Source organism: Trichomonas vaginalis, chromosome III (genome assembly GCF_026262505.1).
Source record: "Trichomonas vaginalis G3 chromosome III, whole genome shotgun sequence".
NCBI classification, from domain to species: domain Eukaryota; phylum Parabasalia; order Trichomonadida; family Trichomonadidae; genus Trichomonas; species Trichomonas vaginalis.
Window position 1 is genome coordinate 26,733,229 of NC_067205.1, and position 15,892 is coordinate 26,749,120.

Sequence of the window (15,892 nt, forward strand, 5' to 3'; positions counted from 1 at the left end):
CAAAGATGATGCCGGAAGGAGCGGCAATACTGGCAAAAGCCACTCCTTCCGACACCAGAAAGACTAGAAGGGGCCCTGAACCTTGAGAAAGGACCCTTCTCGGCCTTTTTTTGTTAAATTTAAGATTATTTCAATTGCAAAATTATTTCAAAATTCATAATGGATAGTACCATACGAAGGTGCAAGTCATAGCAATGGTACACAATCAATATGAACCCCATTGCTATGACTTCACCTCGGGATAACTTCGATGGGAGGAAAAGTGGAGCAATTCGAAACATTGCTCCACTATACAAGTTCTTGTAAGGATAGGTATATAGTTACCACATCCTTACAAGAACTGTTCCTCGCTTCGAGGTTTTGTCTTGTGATTGTGTGTGCTGTGCCATCCAATGGACAAACGGATAGCACAGCACACACATACTAGGCATGATAACCCTTCCCTATGAATTAGGACGCGATAGCCCTGACCTCACCCCGGGATAAATTGCATTTGTACTCATATCCCGATCAATAACATAATTTATATCAAGACACACCTACCACTACATAATATAGCATTATATCAACACAATACTAATATATAATGTTAAAAACACACAAATTGATGATATTCATAATATAAATTGGGACCAAAGATCTATATTGAGACCTAACTATTATCAAACCTTTATATATAGGAAACATACATTGCACCTATAGAATATTGAATGAAAATTAGATGGTTCTAAAATTCGATATCTGATGCTGACCCAAGGTGGTCCTCATTCCTATATATGTTCATCTATACCTAATGTCCTAATATTCATCCATATACATGTTGGGTTTATCTCCATCAGAAGGGTCCATGCTGAAGTGTGGGTATTCAATTTCCACCCAACGGTTCAGCACGCCTCGTTTTTCGAAATTGATCTAAATTCACACTTCATTTCATCCTCGTATGGAACTCGCTTACACGCAATTAAATAATTGAGTTCGCGAGATTCAAGTTTTTCGCGTGTTTGAATTAACCACCAAGAAGGAATGGTTGGTCTACTCATAATAAAAAATGAAAAGCCAAATTCTCTCAAAAAGTTAAGTAGGACCATTTTTTTATAAAAAAATCCAATTCCATTATAAATGTTAATTAATTTATATAATTATTGAATAAAAAATTTTCTTTGAGATTATGAAAAGTTCTTTGAAAAGTTATTTTTTCTCATTTTTAAATATTGTATTAGCCTATTTATTTATAATCCAAATTAAATAACTTTAAATTCAATATTTAAAGAATAATTTTGAAGGAATTGAGTTACTTCCCCCGACGATAAAATTGAGAGATTTACATTTTGACCGAACTTAGCATGCAACAATTTCATTTCAAACAAGCTTTACACAGGAAACTTGTAGCACTTTATACAAAAAATTTCAATACTTTACAAAATTCTTTATTTAAGCTATATTCTATTACTCCATTCATGTCTCATGAAGAATTTGTACTTACAATGCATATAATTAATCAAAATAAAGTTGATTCGATCAAAGATTATATTGATTATTTCAACAAAGTTTGGTTGCCGCACTACAATTTAATATCTCAATATAATAATGCAACTGCAATATTCACTAATGATTGCCTCGAGAGTATGCATTCAGAATTTTCTTCGTTAAAACATCCAAACATTTATGAAGCTATTAAGAAGATATCTCAAATCCAATTAGATAAATATAACGCCATCAAAAATAACCAGAAGATCGAGCGCCATATAAAAACCGTTATCACTGATAGCTACAAAAATTATATTCTTGACTGCTTTCAAAAAGAACTTGAGAAAACAATTTTTTCTATCAAACAATACAACGTAAGTGATCTTTCTTTGGTTCAGAACGAGATTTCTCCATATGGTTCCATAGAATCGAGTTCATTGTTCGAAAATATTCCAGTTCATGATGCAGATATACTCAAATCGATCGATCTAACAGATAAAGATACAATGATCACTAAGTTTATTAATGAAAAAAGAGAAAAATTATGGCATTATTTAATGAAACATTAATCATCCAGATTTTAATTCATCCACTCCAATTCAAACTTAATTTTGAGCAAGCCGATACAAATCAAGGTTCAGATGCTCCAATTCGCTCCGAAAATTCAAATATTGCAGACTCTACAGATTTAGAACCAGAAAATCAAAACCATCCTTCTACAAATCAAATGTCTAGTAATCTAGAACATAAGCTGGACCTTCTTGATCATATTGAAAAACAATTATCGAAAATGCGCTCGTTATTGGGAATTCTTCCTACTACAAATGCTATTGTTGGGCCGTCAAAACAAGTTTCAGTTAATAGCAAGCAAAATTCTGAAAAAAATAAGAAAAAATCTTCCATAACAACAAAATCAAACAATAAAAAACAAAATTCATCCGACAATCCTCCTAAACGTAAAGCTCCTATTTCGGAAAGGATTCTCAGCGATAATAACTTATATTTTCAAGTTCATCGAAAGAGATCGAAAAGCAAACGTTCCACATCTACAGAGAAAAAGAATTGATATATGAAGTCTAATTCCTTTTATAACTACTATATTTTTATTCTTATGACTAAAAAATAATATATTATTTAACAATTTTCATTTTTTTCTTTGAACAATTTCGTTTTATTTCCATTTATTGTTAAATGATTTTTAGCATACACCTTTCTTTGTTCATCTTCTAAATACAATTTATTTTTTCTTAGATATAAAGTTGCCTCAAAATCTCGATTGAAAGACATTGAATTTAGTTTTGAGAAGACTGTTTTTCATTTTGAGAATTATTAATTAGCATATAATTATAATCATATTGTATGAAGTTATCAATTCTCTTAAATTTTGAAAGCTTGAGAAATTTAAAAGCACAAACAAATATATATTATTAAAATCATGGTATTGATCAATTTGAAAATTTTGAAATTTTGAATACGAATTTTAATGTAAACTTTAATAGTTGTAACAGAATAGGAAACATCACAGATGGCAACTTACATTAATGAAAAGTTGGAATTTTTTCAATAAAATTTTATTCATGAAAAAAGATGCATGAAATACAATAATAGTAAATATAGATACGTTATACAACATGTTAAATAAGTGATCACTATAAGCATAATAGCGTTAAACAAAATAATCATATCAAAATTTGTATCTGTAAGCAGCAAGAGTGTTATATCCTAATATTAGGTGTAACTACTTATTAGACAATGAATACAATATAATGCATTGATTAATAGGCTAAAGAAAAAAAAATATATTCTTCAATTTGGACAATCCGAAATTTTTCTTAATTAATTGAATTACATATACATTAATTTACAATTAAGTGATATCAGCGAGAAACTTATATGCACGTTTAACTTTATCAGATTTCAAATGAAAACATGGATTTCATTGCATGTTTTTCAATACTAGCTCCAGAAAAATGATACAAAGATGAATAAATAGTAATGTCCCTAAAAGAAGGTACAAAACAAAAAATTATCAACAATATACTTAATTTCGGCTATTATGATAAAAAGTGAATATGTCAAAAACATTTATTCCATCATCTTGTTATCTGTACCTCACCACGGACTAATATGAAGAGAGATCAATTTCCAAAATTTTACCAAAAAGAGATTAGGCCTAATTTTTATGGCCAATCTTTATGATTTGTTATACAGATACTAGATCTACTACTCCCCAAAACAATTCATTTTTTGAATGGCCCCCTTTTTTAGGCCTTCATTTTATGAAAAATGCCAATATTATACGATTATTAATATATTTATTTTTTTGTTCTCAATAAAGATATTCAAAAGTCAATATAAACCATTCAAAATTGAGAGGAAACTCATTGAGAGGCTCGGAATTCGAGTAGTGATGAAGGGTAAATTTTGAGAGCCAAAATTTCAAATCCCCTCAATATTTCAAAGCCCTTCTACTTAGATTTTGTGACTACCTTAATTCTATTCATTCATTTCGATCGTCATTTTTCAGTACATGATCGTAATTTTCAATTATTGATCGCGATTTTACTTCAGAATTTGTTTGCAATATTGCTTATCAAAATTATATCTCTATTCTCTTGTAATAAACAGAAATTCATCAAAAGTGACAGCTCTCAATTTTTTGACATTTGTAAATTCTAAATTGAATGAGAAAAATGAAATAATACTAAGCATAATACAATATTCTAGATTTAATTATAATTAGGAAAAAGTTAGTTTTGAGAGTACTTTTCATAGGCATATAGAATGAAATCTTCTGAAAAATAATATCACATAAACTCATATTATTTTCTAATATATAACTATTTTATATAAAAATCAAATTCAATGATCTTAAAAGCGAAGGATAAACCTCAAAATTTACGAATATAATGAGTGGGAATATAATGCTTATCTATCATAAAACCATATGAAATATCAATTTTTGCTTTACGCCTAATTTTGACGACAATTAGCAAAAAATGTTAAATGTTAACACTCAGTCCATTTGAATATGAAAAATAAAATTGACTTTGATTAAATGTTTTTATTTATCATGCAATTCTTCTTGCGACCAAAGATTTGAATAAAAGTTCAAAAAATAAGATAGCTTAAAAATAATATACGGTAGTGTTTACTAATAGATGAATAGTATATAAATTCTATTAAAATGGATTTGATCCAAAAAAATATATAAAATTTGATCATAAATAAAATCGTTTTAAATTACTTCTTCATTTAAATTATAACAATTATTTTTGGTTTTATATTTTTTTGGATCAAATCCATTTTAATAGAATTTATATACTATTCATCTATTAGTAAACACTACCGTATATTATTTTTTAAGCTATCTTATTTTTTGAACTTTTATTCAAATCTTTGGTCGCAAGAAGAATTGCATGATAAATAAAAACATTTAATCAAAGTCAATTTTATTTTTCATATTCAAATGGACTGAGTGTTAACATTTAACATTTTTTGCTAATTGTCGTCAAAAATTAGGCGTAAAGCAAAAATTGATATTTCATATGGTTTTATGATAGATAAGCATTATATTCCCACTCATTATATTCGTAAATTTTGAGGTTTATCCTTCGCTTTTAAGATCATTGAATTTGATTTTTATATAAAATAGTTATATATTAGAAAATAATATGAGTTTATGTGATATTATTTTTCAGAAGATTGTGTGTTCTTCTTCAAAATTTTATTTTTTTTATTAAAAAGAATCTTTACAAAATATACATTTACTTTAATTAATATTTAAAAACGTGCTCTATCAAAAGTTCCAAAAATTCAATATTTTAGCTTTTCTGAGGTGTCACTTTTGATGAATTTCTGTTTACAACACTCTCATTTCTGTTTAGTCAATATCATTACACTCCTATTGTCTAATAACATGCTATTAATTTTCTTAAAATTAAAAAAAAATATCAACTTTTAAAAACAGAAACTTAACATCCTTAGGTCAATGGATTTTGATGTGAGATACATTTAATCTGTTTTTCTTTTTTTATTTTAAATAATTGAATATTTATAGTTGTTATGGGTCTTACATCATGTAAAACGAATTTTCTTAAAGTAAATTTACTTTTTCTTCAATCTTTCTTACATATTTATTAAAAAAAAAATTATCCAAAAAAAGATGTTTTAGAATGAAAAAAAATAGAAAAATCTTCATTTATAGTCTTTCTTGAATGTATACGTTTTGATTTTTTTCTTTTTTAAAAAATTCAATTTCTAGAAAAATCGAGAAAAAATCATTTTCTTCTATTTTTTAGGACGCCATACCCATTGAAATCTCCTCTCAGGACGCCATAAACTATTCAATTATGGTGTAAACTTCTTAAAAATTGAATAGTTTACATCAGGACGCCTTAGGACGCCAACCCTTTACGCGCCCTATTATTTCATTTGATATCATATGTAATTGAGCAAGATCTCTCAACAGAAACGCTTTCTGATATAAAAGAAAGCTTTTCGAATTATTAACTCATGCAATTCGATGTTTTCGATTTCATCTACAAAAATAATCATTCATGATTATGGAGAACACGGAATTTTCAATTAATTTATTAACTGTTCATTGAAAAACCGAAAGATTTATTAACCAACATTTTTTTTCTGTAATAATTTGATCAACAGTATATCATTCCCTTTCAATTTTTCAAAACTTTTGAAGCCTTTTATTTAACTGAATTGTTTGTTTCAATGCGGACCTACTATACCAAAATGATCAATACATTGTGCTCTTCTAAATTATTGCCAGTACTTATCTAACACCGACTCAATAATCTCTCAAATGTTTAAGAGATACCGTTTTAGTTTACAAAAAAAATACGTTATTTACACCCTGAGTCTTCTTCTAGAGATCTTTTTTTTAGATTTTGAAACGATGAAAAGATAGAGTATTATCAATGCATGTTATATTTAAGTTTATTCATAAAAATATCAAATCTATCATAGAGAAAAAGAACATTTAAATTTATTGAAAATAGAAATTTAACTTTTTACTTTTTTTATAAGTCATCTAAAGGAGGACTTTTAGAAAGTCTCTCCCATTCGATACTAACATGTTTTTTAGACAATTCGAAAGCAGCTAATCTCAGCTTCTCTCGAATAATTCCTTTTCCTTTATCTCCGAGTGCTAATAAACAAAATCTTCCTGCAGAAATGCAAGAAATCGAAGCCAAACAAGGCAACAAAGACTGCGAATCGCCAATGAAAGCCAAGGACAAAATAATATCTCTCAAAGGCGTCGACATGTCAATTAAATCATAACAAATTTTTGTAAATTCTTCGTCATCGTACAAAAACTTTCCGAACAAAATTGTTTCGTTCATAGCGTTATTTGATTCGAAACAAATCAAACAACTATCTTTGTCACCTGATAAAGCAAATAATCGTCCGGCCAATTTCCAAAAACCACTTTTTGTAGAGATTATTTTTGCTGCTTCCAAATTTGGCGACAAACAACAATGTGCGAATAAAGCGTCTTTTTCCGAATTCCTTTTTAACAGTTCATTTGCTGCTTCATCATTTCTTTTTGTCAAAATCAAGTAGTCAACGAATTCATCGTTCAATATTTTCGATGTTCTCGTGAGACATACACTACTTGCGTATTTTTCTCTATATAATTCACATGGTAAACTTAATGGTGAACACAAAGGAATGTCACTTTTTCTTAAAACGGTTTTTGCAAAATTAATAAAATTCAAATCACCAATTTTTTCGCTTATTTCTGACATTTCGTCCGGATTTTGACAGTTTACAAATCTGTCACGTAAACTATTATATTCAAAATTGGGGACAGAAATAAAAGTTTCGAAAGTTGGTAATTTGACAAATCTCAAACTTGTCAATGAAGTTTGTATCATTGCGAAATCCGACAAGAAATAATCAGCTTCCAAAACATTAAATCTTGCGAAACTGATGACATTCAAAGTATTCATGTCAACTAAACTCGCTGTGTTGTTTACATCAATGACAATACACGTGTTTCCATTCAATTTAACTCTTTTCAAATTGTTTTCATTGAATAAAACCGTTTTACTTGTCAAATTTTGAGTGTTAATGACGTAAAACATTCCTCTGTTCGTGACAGCGACAATTTTATCTCCGGAATACGATGATGAAGTGATGTCACCGAAACAATCAGAAAAAGTGACTTTTTTCTGTTGTTTTTTAGTGATGTCGATTAAATAAACCGATTGGTAATTGAGATAAACCGCTATTTGTGTATCGTCTTTGTCATTGACAACGAAAAGTTTTATGTTGTCTGAGAAAACGAGGTTTTCCTTCTTCTTTCCTTGGAAAAAATCAATGACATTTGGAAGATTTTGTACAAAAATGTAATTTTCGGACGATAGAATGGCAAACGGTTTTTCATAAAATTGGTCTTTGTAGACTAGGTTCTTTTCGATGTCTATATACGAAAGGAACTGTCCGCCGATGATGATTTTGCGGTTTTTCCGTTGATATCCAACAAAATTTATCTTTTTGTCAGAAATTTGGAAATTTTTGACAGAATTTGACTGGCAAAAAACGACAAAACCGTTATTTGTACAATATATATATCCATCGTCAGTTAGACACCATGCCACGATGGTTTCATTGTTGATAGAAGGTAGGGAAGACTCAACTTTTAACATTTTAAAATCGTCTTTTATTACACAGATCTTTCCATTTGGAGAATACGACAAAACAAGGTTAGGATTGTATCTATTCACGTCTATACAGAAGAGTCTGTGTCCTGGAAGCTGTATCTGTCTGTTTTGGACGAATAAATCGTTTTGACGCTCGAATCTGATGATTGATCCTGAAACTGTTGCTCCCCAGAAGTATTTCGGCGATTGGGGACTGAAAATGTTATTAATTGTACATATTTCTTCGAGATTGTTTGAGAAAATGTTGATTAATTCTTTTGTATCGATATCATACAAAATAACTTGATGAGAATTGCCTAGAATGAGTCTATTCTTTGCGTGAGGAAAGAATTCGATCGTATTTATTGGCGTAAATGGGAATGTGCCGCATTGATCGACACCTTTTGGTTTAGAATCAGCTTCATTTAGCGAAAATAGCATGTATTGAGAGGAATGAGATGCTAATATTAAATTATGATCGTTGAATGGATCTTGTACAATGAAATTATAGTGATTTTTCAGTGGAGAAGACCAATTTACGAGTAAATTAAAAGATTTGAATGAAAAGTTTTGAATTTGGCACTCTTCAACAAAAGAAGATCTTCTCCTTGTTGGAGATCCATTCGTAAAGCATATAATCGCTGGATTGTCTGTTAAGATAAAAAATGTCGAAGAGTCTGAATAACTCCAGCATATATCTAGGATAGGTACACCATTAATAACAGAATCAGGGGATATGCCGGAGTGTCTTTGTCCTGTAAAGATGTCGTAGATAATGCAGTTTCCTGTTTCATCTGCAACTGCCAAGAAATATTTGAATGCATCTGATTTTGATACTTCAACTGTTGGATAATTCCACGCAATTTTAGTTATATTTGATTTATGCCTTGAAATCGTGCGATATAAAACAATTTCTTTATTTTGGAGTTGATATATCGTAACAATGTGTTCATTTGCAATTGCAAAGAATCCATCGGGTCCCCAACGAATCAATCCCTCAGTGCTCATTGGCTTCGTGGATAAGGCCGAAGCAACATGAGGGAAATTCATTGAAAATCTTTGAACTTCCTTTCATTTCACCTTTTTACAAATTTTTTTTTCTCCAAAAAATTTTAATGTAAATTATTCATTTGTTTCATATACACAAGAAATAGTTTTAGCACTCTCAATTATTCTTAAAATTGGCAGAAATTAATTAAAACTAAAGCTCAATTTGGATTATTAATCAGCTTTATGGCTAAGAGTTACTTAATCACATGCAACTCTTGGATGACCAATTACATGAACTGGTGAAAAATGCTTTCATCAAAGAGAAAATTTGTAAATCTTTGATTTCTAAGATATATCACCAACAAAAAAATACAATATGGTAATGAGCTTTTGTAAATTTATCAGGAGTTTCCTATAATGATGATGCATGTCAGAAAATACGAGACATCTAAAAGATCCTTCGAATCTTGGAAATAAAAGTGACGTTTTTAATTTTGACAAAAAATTTTAAAAATTAATAAACATTTAAAGTGGAATACTATGCTAAAATGATATTCCACTTTTTTGAAGTTTGGAATTTTGGGGGCTATCGAAGAATAAAATTTATTCATTAATGAGTTTGAACACGATTGTATTTTTTCATCATTTTACGCATGTATGTTTGAATAGATTTATCACAAACATCGAAGGCTGTCTTTCCTTGATGGTTCTTGATACTTGCATCGGCTCCGTTTCTGATTAGATATCTTATTAGTGATTTTAATCCATTTTCGGCTGCGACAATAAGTGGAGAATTACCATTTTCATCTAAATAATTTATATTGGCACCATAAGACAATATACAATCATGATTTTCTGTGAGAGAATATGTAATTTCTCCAAATAAAATAGGGCGAATGCATTGATCAAAATCTATTTTTTCATGAAATATTTCAAATAATTGTGGAAGGCATGATTCTTCAGTATTATTCATGGCATAAAGAACTGAATTTAATCTTATTTTAGCACCTAATTCCATAAGGCGGGCTACAAATTCCCAATTGCATGATCTAATTACATTATTTAATAGTTCTTTATTTTCCTCTTCTTGATAAACTGCTCCTGAAGCAAGAAGAACATTAAATATCTCAATACTATTGAAAATAGATGCATAATAAAGTGGTGTTTTTTCATATTTTGATTTTTTGTTAACATCAATGTTGTATTTAGAAATAGGATAACATAAATTTTAAATTCCAAACATATATACTATGTACAATCAAAATCATGATTGAAAAATTGAGTGCTTTACAAATAATCAAACGTGACTTATCGGTTTCAGTATTGTTAAGAAATCATTTTTATCCAATGTCTCCTTTAAAGAGTGTACGTGCTAACAGAAAGTTTTCCCAGGAAGAGGACAATAAGCTCCGCTCTGTTGTATCAAAGCTTGGTACCCACAGCTGGAAGTCAGTCGCCTCTTTCATGCCTGGTCGCAATGTCCGCCAGTGTAGAGAAAGATGGAACAAGTTCCTTTCACCAAATGTCAACCTTAACCCATTCACACATGAAGAGGACATCAAATTGATTGACTTGTACAATGAGCTTGGACCACAATGGGTCAGAATTGGCAAATGCCTTGGTAACAGATCAGATATAGCAATCAAAGCTAGATTCATGCTCCTCGAGCGCCACAGAAAGAAACGTGAGATGAGCGATGAATACACATCTTCCTCATCTGAAGATGATGTTAGAGAGCAAAGAGCACCAGAGGATTCAATCCATAAGGCTTTAGCTCCAAACAGATATACTAATGCGGATATTACCCCTAGAGAGTTGAATAACGAGATTGACAGCTTATTCAACAACGAATTTAATGACTTCTTTGATATTACTGATGTTTTCGGTAACTTTCAGTTCTAATTTATATTATTATACTAAATACTATCCTTCTATCCCTTAATTAATGTTGTTTTTCCATTATTTTTTAATTTAAAATCCGTTTAGACTTGTCATTTACCCTGACAGTTTAGATGATTTGAAACATTTGCTAAAAAGAAACTATTTCCCTGCATTTATTTTCCTGATTTTTTCCAAATTTTTTAGATTTTTGCAATTTTAACTATTTTTCCCTAGATTTTATCAGAGTTATTTTTCAAAATGAAAAAAATTTGGAATTTTATTGATTGATCAAGCATATTATTACATTATATTATTTCTATTTCAATAATCAAATCTTTGAAATCTTCTTGTTTTCCCCTAAATAATTATTCGAAAATCATCAAAAGCAGGAAAATGGATTCTAAATGTAAAGACATACTGTATTTTCGCAATAATAACTTGATCAAAAAACAATGAAAAAGTGACAAAACGATTATGAACCGTCATTTTCCTTTGAAAATAATTTATAAATCATGCTCTGTTCAATTCAACGCAGCATTACAAAGAAAGTTCCAAAAATTTTGGCATCTAGTCTTCGCCAGATTTCCGAGTGTGACCAGCCAACTGATATTATCACACATCCACCAACAGTTGCCACACAATTCCCTTTCCATCTTGAAGCTTTCCTTTTCGATACTCCACCAGATCCAGCTGCCGCACACCTTTGTCATGAGAGCTTCCAGACAGCTTTGGCCCAAATTTCAGGCGCCAAAGTTTGGAACGTGATTGATGTTCTTAAGAAACTCTCTCATAAAGAGCTTCGTGCAATTTTGATGGAAACATGCGATATTGCATTCAATGTCGACACAGACATCAAAATTGATCCAATTGCAAAAGAAATTTCACCAGAATATATCGATTATTCTCTTTCTCAACTTTCAAAGCACGATTTACTTGATTTAATTCTCTTAAATCCATCAATTCGCATCAAAGTTGACAAATCTTCGACTGGATTTTCTTATAAGACAATCCCAGTTTCTCCTCTTTCGAATATGCTTTTCACACGTGATCAGCAGATCGCTACAGCCAACGGTGTTGTCATGGGCCGCTTCAACGCTCCTCAAAGAACAACAGAAATCGCTCTTATGAACCAAGTTATGCCACTTCTTGGTGTACAGCCAATCGGAGCCATTGGAGACCCAGGACATCTCGAAGGTGGTGACTTCTTCCCATTAGGATACGATATGTCTATGCTTGGCGTTGGATTAAGAACAACAGCCGAAGCCGCAAGACAATTGATGAGAAATGACCTCGTTGGAACACAGAAATTCGTTGTTGTCGAAGATACACACGATAGAAACCCAACAAGAGCTCATCTTGATACTGTTTTCAATGTTATCGACGAAAAGACATGCATTTGCCTCGATGCAATTGCCGACGATGCTCCTGATTTCATGAGAACAGCTAGAGTTTACGTAAAACACGATTCTCATTACGTTGAAGAGGAGAAAATGCCATTTGGTAAATTCTTGGTCAAAGAAGGCTTCAAAGTTGTCAAATGCTCCATGAAACAACAGGCAGAGTACGTTCCTAACTTCATTAACCTCGGAAAAGATTCTCATGGAAAAGCCAGGATTTTGATCAACAATACAGAATTACAGACCCTCTTGAAGGCTAACGATGTCAACATTAACTGCTACGATATTGATTTCGCTGCAATTTCTTCAATGTCTGGTGGTCCAAGATCTTCAACTTTCGTTTTAAGAGCAGAGTCAAAATAAGAAGTTAGAGTACTTCTATTTAGTTTTACTAGATAAATCTACAGCTAACAAACTAATAATAAAGAAAATTATATTTTATCATTTAATTTTTTTTTAAGTAACAAAGCAACAATTACTTGTGATTCTGGTGTTTAGTATTTTCTCTAAATTCAAATCTTATTCCAAATAATTTTTTTAATTTTGATCTTTTGAGTATGAGATTAGTTATGATCAGCTTATATTGTTTGAGATAAAGAGTATTTTGTAATGAAAACAGTTATCCGCAATAATATATTTGATCTTTAAAGATCTTCAAAAATCGCTAATGAATTATAGTATCCCTAGTGATATAGATGAATATTTTAGAGCAATCTGCTCTGTATAAAGAGTTTTCGATTTATCGATTTTCCATTTTATCTTATTTTCTATTTATTCATCAATGATCAGTTAGAGCAGATTACCTTTAGGACAAAAATCACTAGATTTAGTTTGACTCGAATTTCCATCGGACAATCAAAAAAATGCAACATAACATATGGTTATTGTGCATAATTCTATTATGATACAAAGCACTGAAGCTAAAAATGAGAGGCAATTTAACATAATATACAGGATAGAAAACAATTTTTATTAATCAGAACAGTTAGAAGCAGATTCTGGGACAGCCATAAGTACTTCACCAGACATGAGCTCCTTGTTATTTTTATCTTCAGCCAAATCTCCATTTGGCTCTGAATAAGAACTTCCGATCGAGATTGCATCGGATTCATTATATTCTTCCTCAAATGATTGGTCGACGTAAGAAAATCCAGCAAGTTTTTCAGCGGATCCGAAAACAGGCATAACATATGAATCTGCAGCCTGTTCGCTTGTGAATTCGGGATCAAAGTTATTGGCTTCGTTGGAGTTATCGGAAGCCGGAACAAACTTAGGTTGAATTTTCTTCTGAAGGACGTCATCCCAGTTCAAATTTTGGAAGAACTTCATTTGTTTGATCTGTTCAAACGTTGGGCGTTTGAGAGGATCCTTTGTAAGCATTGCTTTAATGAAATCAATGGCTTCTTGGTTGAAATTAGGCGGAAATTGAGGTTCATTGTCAAGAATGTTTCTGAACATCTTTGCACGGTTTTGGTGTGCAAAAGGTGTTGTTCCGAACAAGAGTTCGTAAGTTAAAACACCGAGTGCCCACCAATCAACAGAATAAGTATATGGTTGGTGGTTGACGACTTCTGGGGCTAAATACTCTGTTGTTCCACAAAATGTTGACGTATGGACCTCATGGGCAAGATTCTTTGAGAGACCAAAATCTGTAAGTTTAATGTGACCATTCGCGTCTAAGAGAATGTTTTCGGGCTTGAGGTCTCTGTAGATAACTCCAAGACTATGTAGGTGATTTAATGCCAAAAGAATTTCAGCAATGTAAATTTTGCAATCATCAAGTCGAATGTTACCATATCTTTGCATATGGAAGAATAGCTCACCACCTGGGACATATTCAAGTCCCAAGTAGAACTTTGATGGACTCTGAAAAGCAAATTTCAAATTAACAATAAAAGGATGTTGAGCTTTTGCAAGGATATTCCTTTCTGATATAACTGTGGTAACTTTATTTTGTTGTATAAGACGAGATTTATGGATCGACTTAATTGCAACAATCTCTTTTGTTGCAATATGTTCACATAACGTAACTTTTCCGTAAAATCCACGTCCAATAACTTTAAGAACTCGAAAATCAGACATTTTTAATTGTGGGTTGTTAAGAGTGCATCCACGCAATGCTAGCACCCATCGCATTAACATTTCTGTATTTGGTGTCTCAAACACATTCTCCTTTCCCATGTTGTCGATTATTCTAAAACGAGGATCATGCACTTCGTCTATGATTTCAATTGTTGTTGTTGGAAGGATTTCGATGTGAAAATCAAAACTTGTTAGATCTTCACTTTTATATATGCAAAAATCAGTACCTGTGAGGACACAATAACGTTTGGCCCAAAATGCGAGAAACCTGTGACGTTTTAACCATCCACTAGTCACTAATTTAGTTTCAGACATTATGAATCAATCGTAAAATTTTGTACCGCTTTTTCTTCACAATCAATGTTTTAGGCTAAAAATAATAGAGCATTGTACATAGAATTGATTTATAGTTTAAATAATTAAGTCCTTCTATCCGCCATTATTTTGAATGCACTTTCAAATAAAAAATACATTTAAAAGGAACAATAAGTAATTGATAATAATATTTTCATGATGTTATCATCAATTGAAAATTCATTTTGAATATTTTGTGAAAATTCTCAAAAGCAGTTACTTTTCAGAGCGGGGAAATTTTGATCTTATTTTCGTTTTTTGTTTTTGATATATACTACAATAATGAGCAAATTTTTAAAGTCTGAGATTGTTCGGTCAATTGAAACATAAAATTCTTTTATTTTATTTTTGGTATTAGTATATCATTGAGTAATTTTTAAAAATCATTTTATAATTGAGAGGATTATTTTTATTCTCAATTTAAATCGTTATAAATTTATCTAATTCTTTTATAGTATCATTTCTTATTATACCATTTTTTTATTTTTGTGTTATTTTAATCGGGTTATCTTGAATGGATTTCTTTCATAAATCGATGTCTAAATATCAACCACAGTAGCAGATAGAATAATGCAATAATATATGATGATAAATTAACTTCTTTTTTTTTCTGATCTTATGATCTTCATCAAACAAACACAATAACTATTCAGCATTTCTAATTCCTAAAAATTGATCTTAGCAGATCATCATCGTTTTATCGATCGTATTCAAAAAATTTTCCAATTGGAGTAATTTTTACGAACTAATAATATGCAACTTTCTCCATATTATATTATTCATTTAGTAATTTTATGACTATCGATCATATTAACTTCCTTGAAATAATATGGAATTTCATATCGTATTCAAAAAACATCATATTTAATCAACCATTTCTTTAAAATAAGTATTACTTCAAGAATAGTTATAAGGTGACATTTTTCTGAATGATCAAAATCTGATGATGCCATGAATTTGTTCATATCATGCCAATTTTATAGGCTTTTTCAACATTTAATATAACGAATGTAATATTAGATGATTATAAACATATGAATAGCTTTGACTGAACTC

At 30.6% G+C, this 15,892-nt stretch overlaps 5 protein-coding genes across 5 annotated transcripts, besides 5 other annotated features; 2 read left to right on the top strand and 3 right to left on the bottom strand.

Annotated features, from left to right (window-relative positions):
* Positions 1-1,351: 1,351 nt before the first annotated feature.
* Positions 1,352-2,724: a mobile genetic element.
* A 1,234-nt stretch (positions 2,725-3,958) lies between these two features.
* Positions 3,959-4,083: a mobile genetic element.
* Positions 4,084-4,085: 2 nt separating this feature from the next.
* Positions 4,086-4,122: a mobile genetic element.
* Positions 4,123-5,299: 1,177 nt separating this feature from the next.
* Positions 5,300-5,337: a mobile genetic element.
* Positions 5,338-5,890: a mobile genetic element.
* Positions 5,891-6,423: 533 nt separating this feature from the next.
* On the bottom strand, positions 6,424-9,194 carry TVAGG3_0770300 (WD repeat-containing protein 11 family; the record flags this gene model as incomplete). Its single annotated transcript, XM_001584087.1, has 1 exon — positions 6,507-9,182. The coding sequence occupies one exon, from the start codon at positions 9,180-9,182 to the stop codon at positions 6,507-6,509; it is 2,676 nt and encodes an 891-aa protein (XP_001584137.1).
* Positions 9,195-9,732: 538 nt separating this feature from the next.
* On the bottom strand, positions 9,733-10,140 carry TVAGG3_0770310 (response to abiotic stimulus; the record flags this gene model as incomplete). The annotated part of the gene is made up of 1 exon (XM_001584086.1): positions 9,733-10,140. The coding sequence occupies one exon, from the start codon at positions 10,138-10,140 to the stop codon at positions 9,733-9,735; it is 408 nt and encodes a 135-aa protein (XP_001584136.1).
* A 322-nt stretch (positions 10,141-10,462) lies between these two features.
* On the top strand, positions 10,463-11,057 carry TVAGG3_0770320 (RNA polymerase II transcription regulator recruiting protein; the record flags this gene model as incomplete). Its single annotated transcript, XM_001584085.1, has 1 exon — positions 10,470-11,024. The coding sequence occupies one exon, from the start codon at positions 10,470-10,472 to the stop codon at positions 11,022-11,024; it is 555 nt and encodes a 184-aa protein (XP_001584135.1).
* A 441-nt stretch (positions 11,058-11,498) lies between these two features.
* Positions 11,499-13,152, top strand: TVAGG3_0770330 (amidinotransferase family; the record flags this gene model as incomplete). Its single annotated transcript, XM_001584084.2, has 1 exon — positions 11,516-12,763. One exon carries the CDS (start codon positions 11,516-11,518, stop codon positions 12,761-12,763), a length of 1,248 nt encoding a protein of 415 aa, XP_001584134.2.
* Positions 13,153-13,349: 197 nt separating this feature from the next.
* On the bottom strand, positions 13,350-14,797 carry TVAGG3_0770340 (STKc AGC domain-containing protein; the record flags this gene model as incomplete). Its single annotated transcript, XM_001584083.2, has 1 exon — positions 13,373-14,797. One exon carries the CDS (start codon positions 14,795-14,797, stop codon positions 13,373-13,375), a length of 1,425 nt encoding a protein of 474 aa, XP_001584133.1.
* Positions 14,798-15,892: the final 1,095 nt, after the last annotated feature.